General features: G+C 39.3%; 1 protein-coding gene across 1 annotated transcript; it reads left to right on the top strand.

Annotated features, from left to right (window-relative positions):
- The first annotated feature begins 5,759 nt into the window (after positions 1–5,759).
- LOC144708405 (lysine-specific demethylase JMJ13-like) lies at positions 5,760–11,182 on the top strand. Its single transcript, XM_078581705.1, has 11 exons — positions 5,760–6,131; positions 6,465–6,810; positions 7,162–7,318; positions 7,390–7,609; positions 7,941–7,994; positions 8,660–8,739; positions 8,813–9,087; positions 9,550–9,948; positions 10,118–10,380; positions 10,457–10,594; positions 10,724–11,182. Exons 1-11 carry the CDS (start codon positions 6,129–6,131, stop codon positions 10,892–10,894), a joined length of 2,106 nt encoding a protein of 701 aa, XP_078437831.1. The 5' UTR covers positions 5,760–6,128; the 3' UTR covers positions 10,895–11,182.

Here is an 11,182-nt window from a genome sequence, read left to right as displayed (position 1 = left end):
CAAAATAAGTACAAATAACGAGGGTACCCATTTTAGGTGCAATGCCAGCCAGCCAGACCTAGGTGTCCCCCTTGTGAGACTTGATGGTGAAAAGATCTGCATGACCGACAAAGCGGATTTAAAAAGGAGAAGAGGAGATCCATCCTTGGATAGATCACATGGATAAGTCTAGAGATCGAGCAATTAAATGACTAAAAGAAATTCGTCCGGGGAGCAAGTCAAGAGTGGAATCAGTTCTACACATGATGATGAGATCATTTGTTATTTTATTAACCATATATTAATTTACTCCTATGATTTACAGCAAGTAATTCAATTTCATTCACTTAATCAAAGTCATAAAACCTGGCTGTTCTCTCTTTTAGTCTATATCCCAATCTCTCTCTCGCAATCTATCTCTTGGTCTCTATCTCAACCACTAACTCTCACTCTATCTCTTTGTCTCTCTATCAGTTTCTTTGTCTCTTAATGTCTCTTTTTCTCATTCTCTCAATATCTTGCTCTTACTCTCTCTATATTATGCTCTCTCTTAGTATATAGCTCTTGCTCTCTCTCTATCTCTTTCTCTCCCTTTTAGTCTCTCATCTCTCTCTCAGTCTCTCACACACTCTCTCTCCAATTCCACCACCTCATTACTGCGACCTGTGAACATGTGAAGGGACATTGAGATAGAGAGAATGAGAGAAAGAGAAAGATAAGTAGATGGAGAGAGAAAGGGAATGGGAGAGGGAGGGAGAAAGAGTCTTTTTCTTAAAAAACGTGATCCCCACCAATATCATGATGTTAGATATTATCACATTATCCATTCAAACCTGTTGTCATCCATTACATATTTATCATCTAGGCAACGAGTCGTGTCTCATGTTAGTGTGAGGGTCTTCCAGATACGTCTTCACATCTTGGTCTCTTACGGTGTGAAAGAAGACATAACAGAAGACATTTTATAATCCTACTTAAGGGATGGATGATGTTTTATCATTTATTCAGTCTCATACTTCCATCGGTCATCGATCCAAACCTTTGAACATGAATGAAACAAAAGTATTTGTGCCTTATGTTCCATTCCATACAATCATGGTTATTCAAGGAGAAAATGCCCCTGCCCCACCATTTGAAGAAATGAGACTACCTTTAGAGGAAGTGACCTGCACGCAGGTTCATGCCCCATCGTCAACATCAACCATCAATTCTGGGATCGAAACATTATTATTTTTAGGATTTTCTAATTATCTTTTCTCTGCTGTTGTCTTTAAAATATTAAGTTTTTGGTTACAGTCTCTCTCATTGAAGGCTCTATAAATAGGCCAATATTCTAATTGATTATTTGGTATCTTTGCAATTCACTTTTATTTCTAAAAGTTTCCTCACTGTTTTGGTCATGGCCATTGGGAGGGGAAGTTTCTCTTGTGTGCTTCCGGCATTCTCATATTGCCTACATGTTGTTTGCTTCTGGTCATCTGACATTTTCACACACTAGTGACACACAATCTATCATTGCACGCGCATCACTATTGTGTCGTTGCACACACATCACTTATCACACACTGCCTTAAAAAAGTCTAGTATTTCTCGTGCATCACCTTCCCCTGTGGTATGCCCTTGTGGTGAACCAGAAATTAGGGTTAGTTACATTGTTTAAGGCTTCAGGTTTATGCTAAATTTTTTATAATTTTGCATATGTACATAGAGCAAGCACGGTTAAAGTCATAGGCAACAAATATTGAATAAATAAAATTTTTAAATTTATTTAAAAAAAAAATCATGATAAATAAATTTTTATTATTAAACCTAGTTTATTTGGAATTTGTAAATAATTTGGAGAATTTTTTTTATAAAATGCTAATTAATTCTAAATAAAAACCTTTGCCAGTGCTTGGCGCCATGATATGCTGAATTTTACTGTCATTATCTTGGTTAATTAATATCATTTTTTATAATCAACTTATACAATAATATTTATAATGAACCCTCCATCTTATGATTTACATGCTGATAAGTGTGTCATCCAAAGGGAGGCAGAGCTAATAGATTAGAAATAGAAGGATTTAATCAAGCAATTTAGAAATAGATTTTTAATATATTAAATTTTGATTATATATGACCTCCAATACTAAATGGAGACGATCTCTATTGATTTAATTTATAAATAAATAGTGGATCCTTAGAGATCATAAGAAAAAATAATTGCGTAGAGGGAGATAGGGGATGTAAGATAATATGAAGCGAATATGAAGAGAATGTGAAGAGAATATAGGTCCTCAAAAGAAGAACCATAATCAGAAGTGTAATGAGATAAGGATAGTACTTAATATAAGGCTTTTTAAAAATTATGATTGTGAAGAATGTACTGATTTAGAGAAAGGCAAGGAATAGATAATCCATCTTTTTTAAGGATATTTTATGTCTGATAATAGAATTTTATCGCTATCTAACTTCCTTCTTGAATCAAGACATGGGCTAGAACATTTCGCCCGAGTCAATGTGACACAAATCAAGATCAATGAAGAAAGAAAATGAAAATAAAATAAAATACCAGGATAAAATCTTATCCAAGGCCAGCTCCCCTTTGAGTGCAAACTGTGGTCGAGCATCCAATAATGAAAGGAGAGAAAATTAGGAATTTTTATCTAGAGTAGACAGTGAGACAATTCCACTTTTGCCCCTAGGTTTGTCTTAATTTCTTTATTTGTAGGACTTTGCTCGTGGATCCATCCATACAATTGGAAATATGATATAATGAAGAACTAGCCCTCAAAATTTGAGATCAATTTGATGGCTGAATCTTCATATATCAAGGTTTGAATCTGGAGCAATATGGGGCATTTGATTCTTTTGGCATTTCCTCTCTCCAGCAAAATTGCAGAAAAACCCTCCACTTTTGCGATAAGTTATTGTGACGCTGGTTTTAGAAATATTTGAATATATGTCCTCCGCTTTTCTATCACCTTCATTGTATCTACCATTTCACCTGAAAATTAGCAAAAGCTCTCTATTCTTCCTAAACAAGTTAATATACCAAAAACTTTTAATGAAATTAGAGTTTTAAGCTTGAAAAAACTACCGAGAGCAGTTTAAAAACCATTTTCTTCATGTTCTCCACTCAATAATTTCAAGAATTTTTCATAAAAATCAGGAAAACTTAGGAGAATATACTAAAGACAAATTTCTTTCATTTTTACAATGATAACATGCAATTATAATCATTTTAGTGCAAATAAATTTGCAATATTTATGAAAAAGATACTGGAAATTTCATGTTATCAAACACTGGGTGACATTTGATGGCAATAGTGTGAATGGAGTGAGGGGATGATTTCGACCATCATGAGAGCAGAGGAGATGGTTTTGGATACACATTGGCAAGTGAGGGGGGGGGGGGGGGGGGGGGGGCCGAGTGATGATGGTTTTACCATTGCTGGTGGTGATAGAGATGGAGGTACATTATGCCAATGATGACAGAGCTGGAGGTAGCATGTATGATGGTGAAAACCTAAACTATTGGTGATGGCAACCTAGGAAAAATAATGAAGATTTTGAATATAAAAAAGACGAAGATCACAATAACAATCATCATCACATACCTAACAGGTCCAGTGGTGCTTTATCTTCATGAGTATTGATCTGAACATCAGTCCTCAAATTCTTTATTCTTGGAATTCAGGAACAAACCCAAATAAGATTTTTAATGAGAAAATCACATTACTAATCCTAATTTGGAAGAAAATTTAGCGGTCCCTTTTTACGAGGGTGGGAGTCTATTTTGAATGGACGAATCACTCTGCCAAGATGGTGGATGAATAGACGAGGTAAAGAAGGAAATACCCTCAAAAGCTCAGCTAGAAACCCCTCCTGGATTCTGAGATGTCATTGTTTAAAGTTGGAGAAATATGAACCATCCAATTTTCTCTCTCCTCTGATCCATGTGGCAGATTGCAAGTGAGGTACAAACATGAGAGATATCTGAAAAAGTAAGAAACTTATGTAAAATTGTTGATATATTAAAAATTATATTTTCTGGCTAATAAAATAATTTTTTCTGAATTTTAACATCAAACATTTTGACAAATTACTACAAAATACCAAAAAATCTGAATATCATCATAACAATATCATAAATATCTAAAAACAATCCTAAAAAATATCTATTTTGACCCGTAAAATATTTACTTTTTAAAATATAATCAATCATTTTAGGCTATAATAAAATGCATTTATGATCATTTAAATGAAAGTGTACGCTAATTACCATTTATACAGGATTCTCAAGTGCATTGTCATCTATACCGGTTGTTTACTTAGCATGCCACCACCCACACCAACCTGCTGCTCTTGCTATCTACTGTTTAGGTTTTGCTGATGCTACCCCAAACCTTGCAATGGGGGGTGCTTCACGCTTGATCCTTTGTTGACTCAAATTTCTTCGTCCAATGTTTTGTTGTGTGTTTTTCCAAAGCCGACATATCCAGTAGAATAAGATAGTCAAACTTATTGGTGACTTTACATAGCTGATTGTTTGAGATTAAAAAATTGGAGCTTTATTATATTGCAGTGGTTGTAAGACAATACACCAACCCTTTATTAAGGATATGGGTTGGACAATTGTTATTTACTCCGAATCAAAATGTTTAAATCAATCACGTGGATTTATGGCCTTGATTTATCCAACTCTAAGTTGCCTTTGGAGGTCCCATCCTCTATTTGTCATCGTCATCATCCTGAAGCACCACTGATATTACCAAGACTTATGACCATCCTCTGTCTGTTTAGCCCTCCGTTTCATCCGGCCCCTCGGATAAATATGGAACTAAGCAGAAGACAATATAACAATCGACTAGCCAAAGTGCCATTAGGACCCATTCATCCTATTCCTTGTCCTTTCATCCGTCCTCGAGCTGTACACTCAAGGTCCAAGATATTTATATATATATATATAGATCGAGCCACAGTTGACTATTCTTCTCAATTACGCGTTGAGGGAGCTTCGTTATCACAGTTGACCATCGTTATTGACGGCGGAGCTTCACCCTGGTAAGATTTGTTAAACATTTGGCTCCAGGTGGATAATTCTAAATATTTGTCTCCAGAAAACGATAAACATCATTATTGACCTGGCACCCAGAGAGGTCAACCCCCATTATTGCATGTTTCTCCTTCTAACCTTTCTGAATATTTTTTTATTTTAATTTAATGCGATCATGGGCGAGGCCACGTGGCATGCTGACGTCACCCGAAAACGAGATGTATTTTCGGACGGCGACGTGCGACGTGGGCTGATTTGGTCCCTGACTTCACCCCGGTCAAATAGTCAACGTTCAATTTTCCCTCGTGAATCATTTAATTGCGTCCGACTCGGAGAAAAAGGGATAATTCTCCAAGAGATGAAGTTTACCGGGGTTTCCCGTAATTTCTGTTTACGGTCACGAGAAATAAGAGATCTCGACGGCCGTCACGTAGAGGTGGTGGTTCGCTTACGTTCACCGGTTCCATCCAACGGCCGAGGTTCAATCCTCTTGACACGTGTCAATCGATGACGAGAACTCACGTGCTCGCGCAATCCAAAATAAGTTACGGTTTTACCCTTGAAGGATTCTTTACCGGGCAGGGTTTGGATGGTAACTTCGTAGGAGCGGCGTTTGGTCGAACAACTTCAACTACCGGTTTATAATTATTTATTCCGATAATATTAAAATAATCATGAATTAATGAATTCGCGCGTATGAGCTGTATATTTATTTCTTTTTTTTTTCTCTATCTTTCGCTCTCTTTCTCTTTCTCTCTTCAGGAATTTGCTCGGCGAGGGGGGGCTTCGTTGGAGAGAGCGATCGCAGGGAGAGAGGAGGGGGGCTCGTTCAGGCTTCTCCTCCGCGATCCTTGCGTAGATTTTGCTGTGAATCTGGCGGTATTTTTCTCTCGATCTATGGTGAAGAGTTAATCGGCGCAGGCTTTGGGTAGAGAGACCGGATCTTGTGCGGATTGCTGACTGATTCTCGCCTCTGAGTGTAATGTGGCTTTAGAAATCGAGGGTAGGCGCTGAAACAGGTTCGTTTAGGGTTTATCTCTGGCCAGATTCAGAGATCGGTGGTGTTTTTGATCGGAATAGCACCTTGGACGCTCGTGATCGTTATGATATGGTGAGCCGTGCGCAGTTGGGGTTTAGTCATGTTCCTTGAATCGCGAAATTTTGGTTTTTTGTGTGAGTTTCCTAATGGGTTCTGCTGCTTTTTTTTGTTTTTGTTTTGTGTTTACGACTTTTGGCGTATGTTCTTCGTGAAATTTTGTTCCTTTTTCTCTTCTGCTAGAGGTAAATCCGTGTTAAATTTTCTTGATCTACCTATTCATCGTGCCCATTGTGAGTTTTCCTTCTCAATTGTGGAGGCGAAGTTGAAATCCTTATTCTGTTGAATATATTTTTAATGATTTTATTTTCTATTTAATTGTGTTGATATCGCTTTTCTTTACACCAGGTGGAAGGAAGATCCTGTTTGTCCAGAGAGGTGAGGACAAAGTTAGAAGTTTTGAAGCGCAAAAGGCTTGAGAGATTGAAATCTAACGTTGAAAGGAAGAATGTTTCTGATATGAGGACAAGAAGTGGAGGGGATGGCCTTAAGGCTTCTGCTTCTTGTGGAAATTCGCCACACGCCGCTCCTGCAAAAGACAGTTTTACCAAGCACAATGTTGAAAAGCTGTCAATTTCTGATCTGGAATGGATTGATAAAATTCCAGAGTGCCCTGTATATGCCCCTTCTAAAGAGGAATTCGAAGACCCACTTACCTACTTACAGAGAATAGCTCCCGTGGCATCAAAATTTGGTAATTTACACAGGAATTTGATATTTCTTATTATACAGTTCACATAATGCCAAAGTTAGCCTCATCAAAATTTAATACTTTTCGTTCACTTGTTTTCAAAAAAAAAAAATTTTCGTTCATGGAATCAACGGATTTTAAGCTACTACGATACCGGAAGCAGAATTTTCTCCCAATGATGTTGAAAATATTTTGAAAAAGAACTTTTACTATTCGTTTATTCTTGTCCGTTTCACTTATTCATTTACCCATTTTCTGCATTTTATGCTCAACGAAAATATTCTACTTGCGTTTCATGGCGTCATTCTTTTTCACTATGAATTTCATTGAGGATGGCTTTACATTATTCGTTAGGCATATGCAAGATCATATCCCCGTTGAGTGCTTCCGTGCCTGCTGGCATGGTTTTAATGAAGGACAAAGCTGGCTTCAAGTTTACGACAAGGGTTCAGCCACTTCGCCTTGCGGAGTGGGATAAAGATGACAAAATTACATTTTTCATGAGCGGAAGGTGATTGCATGTCCTATCATGGAGGAACATTTTACATGGGGATCCTTAATGATTATATTTATTTTTTTTAGGAATTACACATTTCGTGAGTTCGAGAAAATGGCAAACAAGGTTTTCTCCAAACGATACTCAAGCGCTGGATGCCTTCCCGAGAGATACCTTGAGGAAGAGTTTTGGCGTGAAATAGCTTTCGGTAGAACTTCATCGGTTGAATATGCGTGTGATGTTGACGGAAGTGCCTTCTCATCGGCGCCAAAGGATGAGCTTGGTAGGAGTAAATGGAATCTAAAGGTAAAATTTTAATCATGTTCGTTTTTCTCTTCCCTCCGTCTCGTGTAACTGGAACTCAAATTATCTAATTTATTGTTCTGGTATTACTTTGCTATAAGTGCAAGCTTTTTTAAAGCAGATCAAATCAATAGAGTCGCACCGAATACGTCATTTTATTCCGATACATATTTTATAAAGAGTTAATTCGGTTTTATTAAACTTCACTTTATCTACCTTGCACAGAACCCTACATAGTAACGGATTAAAAAAATAACTTGCTCTACCTTCTTGGTTATTCTTTCTCCTGAGATGGAATATCCTATTCTTACTTTTCACTTCTCTCTCATGGCAGAAAATATCCCGTCTGCCTAGATCGATTCTGAGGCTTCTAGGAACACCCATACCGGTAATTTCTCACTCTGACAATTTCATCCATTAATGATGTAACATTTTTGGTTGCATTTGATATGATCATATATCCTCATTAGTCATGTAAGCCCATAAAATACATTTTTTCGTTCAGTCTGCCTGTAGACCAACTTTCAAAGTCGGCGGTCATTCTTGTAAGACTCTGAAAGTTGGTGGACTGCCCGTCCGCCAGACTTTGAACTCAGTCTGGGTCTGTGCCCTCGTGCCTAGCGCTGGCTGCCTTTGGTACTGCTGGGGCAGGCAGCCGCTTGCGATGGACGATGCCTGCTTGGTGGTCTCTGGTGGTGGTCGGTGCCCGCTGTCGTTGCTCGCTGGTGCTGTGACCTGTCATTGTCCAAAAGGGCTCCAGAAACCATTTTCCCTGTAATCGTATAAAGAGCATTTTGGCCATTGTATATAAAGGGTGCTTCCCCTTTATATACATCAGCTCTCCCATGAGGAAGGCAGCAAAGAAGTGAATTAAAAATATGTTAGTGTTTCCTGACCCGACTGCCCCTTGGCCTAACCAGTACATCACCCTCCGTCTCCCCCAGAGCAAAGTTTAGGCAATGCACTCCTTGGAGACCTCATCATCTTCGTTTTCTCTATGGAAACTAGCAGTTTTCTATCACTTTTCTGTCTAATTTAAGCAAGTTTTTGTAGGGGGTGACTGATCCCATGCTCTACATTGGAATGCTCTTTAGCATATTTGCGTGGCATGTAGAAGATCACTATCTCTACAGGTATGTCAATGAGAAAAGATAAGCGTTTAGACAATACCATTTGATTGATATTCCTTTTTGTTTCCCCAATTAGCATCAATTATCATCACTGCGGCGCCTCAAAAACATGGTATGGGATTCCGGGAAGCGCAGCTCCTCACTTTGAGAAAGTCGTTCGAGAAACTGTATATTCTGATGAACTGTTATCTGGCGCCAACGATGCGGCATTTGATATTCTTCTCGGGAAAACTACTATGTTCCCCCCAAACATCTTACTCGATCGCTGTGTCCCGGTTTTCAAAGCAGTTCAAAAGCCAGGAGAATTTGTCATCACCTTTCCCCGCGCATATCATGCAGGATTCAGCCACGGTAAGGTTCAATTGCTTTCTTACAGAGACGACAGCGTTTGTCTCTACAGATGAAGGATCTTGGTAGGGAAGAGAGAATGATAGAGAAAAGAAATTAACAGACAATCATGGCAACACGTCCAGATTGGCACTGTGACTTTGATGGGATCCCTCCCTGAATCGGCCCAATTGAGTAGCTTCTTGAATTTTTCTTCAATTAGGCCAATTTAACAATGGAAATCCTCCCCTCAGGCCATTGGCAGTGATCCGGAAAGTCAGTATCCTGCCAATTTCAAGACCTAGAAGCCTTATATAAGCTATTGTTGTTAGCACTGTGGTAAACGCATGATTTCAACATTATCTTTCTATTATTTCTTCTATTTTTCTCTCTCCGCTTCCAAGGTCCTTCCTCCATTGAAACCTACACCAAGTCTTCATCACTTTCCGTGCCATTTGCACTGCCTTAACTGATTCCATTCTTCAGGTTTTAACTGCGGTGAGGCAGTCAACTTTGCAATTGGCGATTGGTTTTCGCTTGGGGAAATGGCAAGTCAACGATACTCACTCCTCAACAGGGTCCCGCTTCTTCCCCACGAAGAGCTTCTCTGCAAGGAAGCAGTTCTGATCCACAGCAGAGACTCTGACCTGATGCGCCCTGCGCCCTCAAAAGAAGACATGGTTTCAAATACCACCATCAAAGCTTTGTTCGTGCAGATCCTCCGTTTCCAGCATCATGCCCGCTGGTCTCTGATGAAATCCGGGGCACGATCTTGCTACTCCCCAACTTCTCTTGGGATCGTTCTCTGCGGCATCTGCAAGCGAGATTGTTACCTGTCCTATGTTACCTGCAACTGTCATGAGCAGCCCATTTGTCTGCGCCATGGTTAGTATGAATATTTATAACGTAGATTTCATTTGACTTTTTAGCATTCATCTGAAGATTCATCGATGTCTATACCCATTGAAATTTCATTTTATTCATTTGATTGCTCCATTTTCTCGAGCGCAGATCCTTGAGCCAATTTAACTTCCATTTTTCCTTGTTTTTTTAGAGATTGAGATGGCCCAGTGCCGATGCAGCCGAAACCGCATTGTCTTTTCTAGAGAAGATATCTCGGATATGGAAACGACAGCTTGGCAATTTGAACAAGAAGAAGGGGTTTTTGTGGAGATCCAAAGGCAAATCCAGTTGGGAGAAGAGAGTTTCATGAGGCAATATCTATCATCTAGTGGCAGGGAAGACGGCTATGATCCTTACTGCGTGATTGATATTCATCACGGATCACTAAATCTCAGCGCAATGCCAGAATCAAATGTAAGTTTTGAGCATGATGAAATCCCCTTATTTTTAATTATCATGTTAAATAACTCCTACTTTGATCTTGGCTCAGATGTCTTCATTTGGAGAGATTTCGCAAGAAAGCGATGATTCTGACGCAGAGATATTTAGAGTGAAGCGTAGGTCGACGTCCAGAGAGAAGCAGAGGCCCATCTCCAGCCCCCAAAAGTCAAATTTTATTGAGCGTCAGGTTTGACTGAGTTTTTAAAATTCATTATTATTATTATCATTACTTAGGTTAGTCTGCTTTGACCATTCCAGAGTTCTACTTTATTTCAGTTAGGGTTTTATGTGACCTCAATTTTTCTCTAATTGTTAGGGACCGAAACGCTTGAAGAAGCTTAGTCATAGAGATAGAAAGGATACATCTTCTTTCAAGGGCAAAGGGCTGGCTCAGCCTCTAAAAGTGGGTCAGTGGACTCGGATAGAGCCCACTAGAGAGCTCACAAGCCCAACTGAAGGGGAGCCCGGTTCGAGGTGGGTATGGTGAGCTGTGCTAGTCTCTCTCACTTCTCTCTATCTCTATCTCTATCTATTTCTTCTCTAGCTAACAGCAACGTAGTTGATGGTGGGTATGGGGGGGCGTTGTGCGATTCTTTGTGTCAGCCTCAAATTGGAGGCGATGGCACTATTTTTACGCTGCATGTACAGGCCGGAGGCGGTCAAGGAAGGTTTTTTCTTCGCCGTTTCGGCCAAAGGGCTGGCGGCGAAGGGCCTTAACCTTTAGTGTGGACTTGTCTGTCCATTCTTAATTCCATTCAATAGTAGTATTTTCTTC

Source organism: Wolffia australiana, chromosome 10, assembly GCF_029677425.1.
Source record: "Wolffia australiana isolate 7733 chromosome 10, ASM2967742v1".
NCBI classification, from domain to species: Eukaryota; Viridiplantae; Streptophyta; class Magnoliopsida; order Alismatales; family Araceae; genus Wolffia; species Wolffia australiana.
This window is presented reverse-complemented; position numbering and strand designations above follow the sequence as displayed.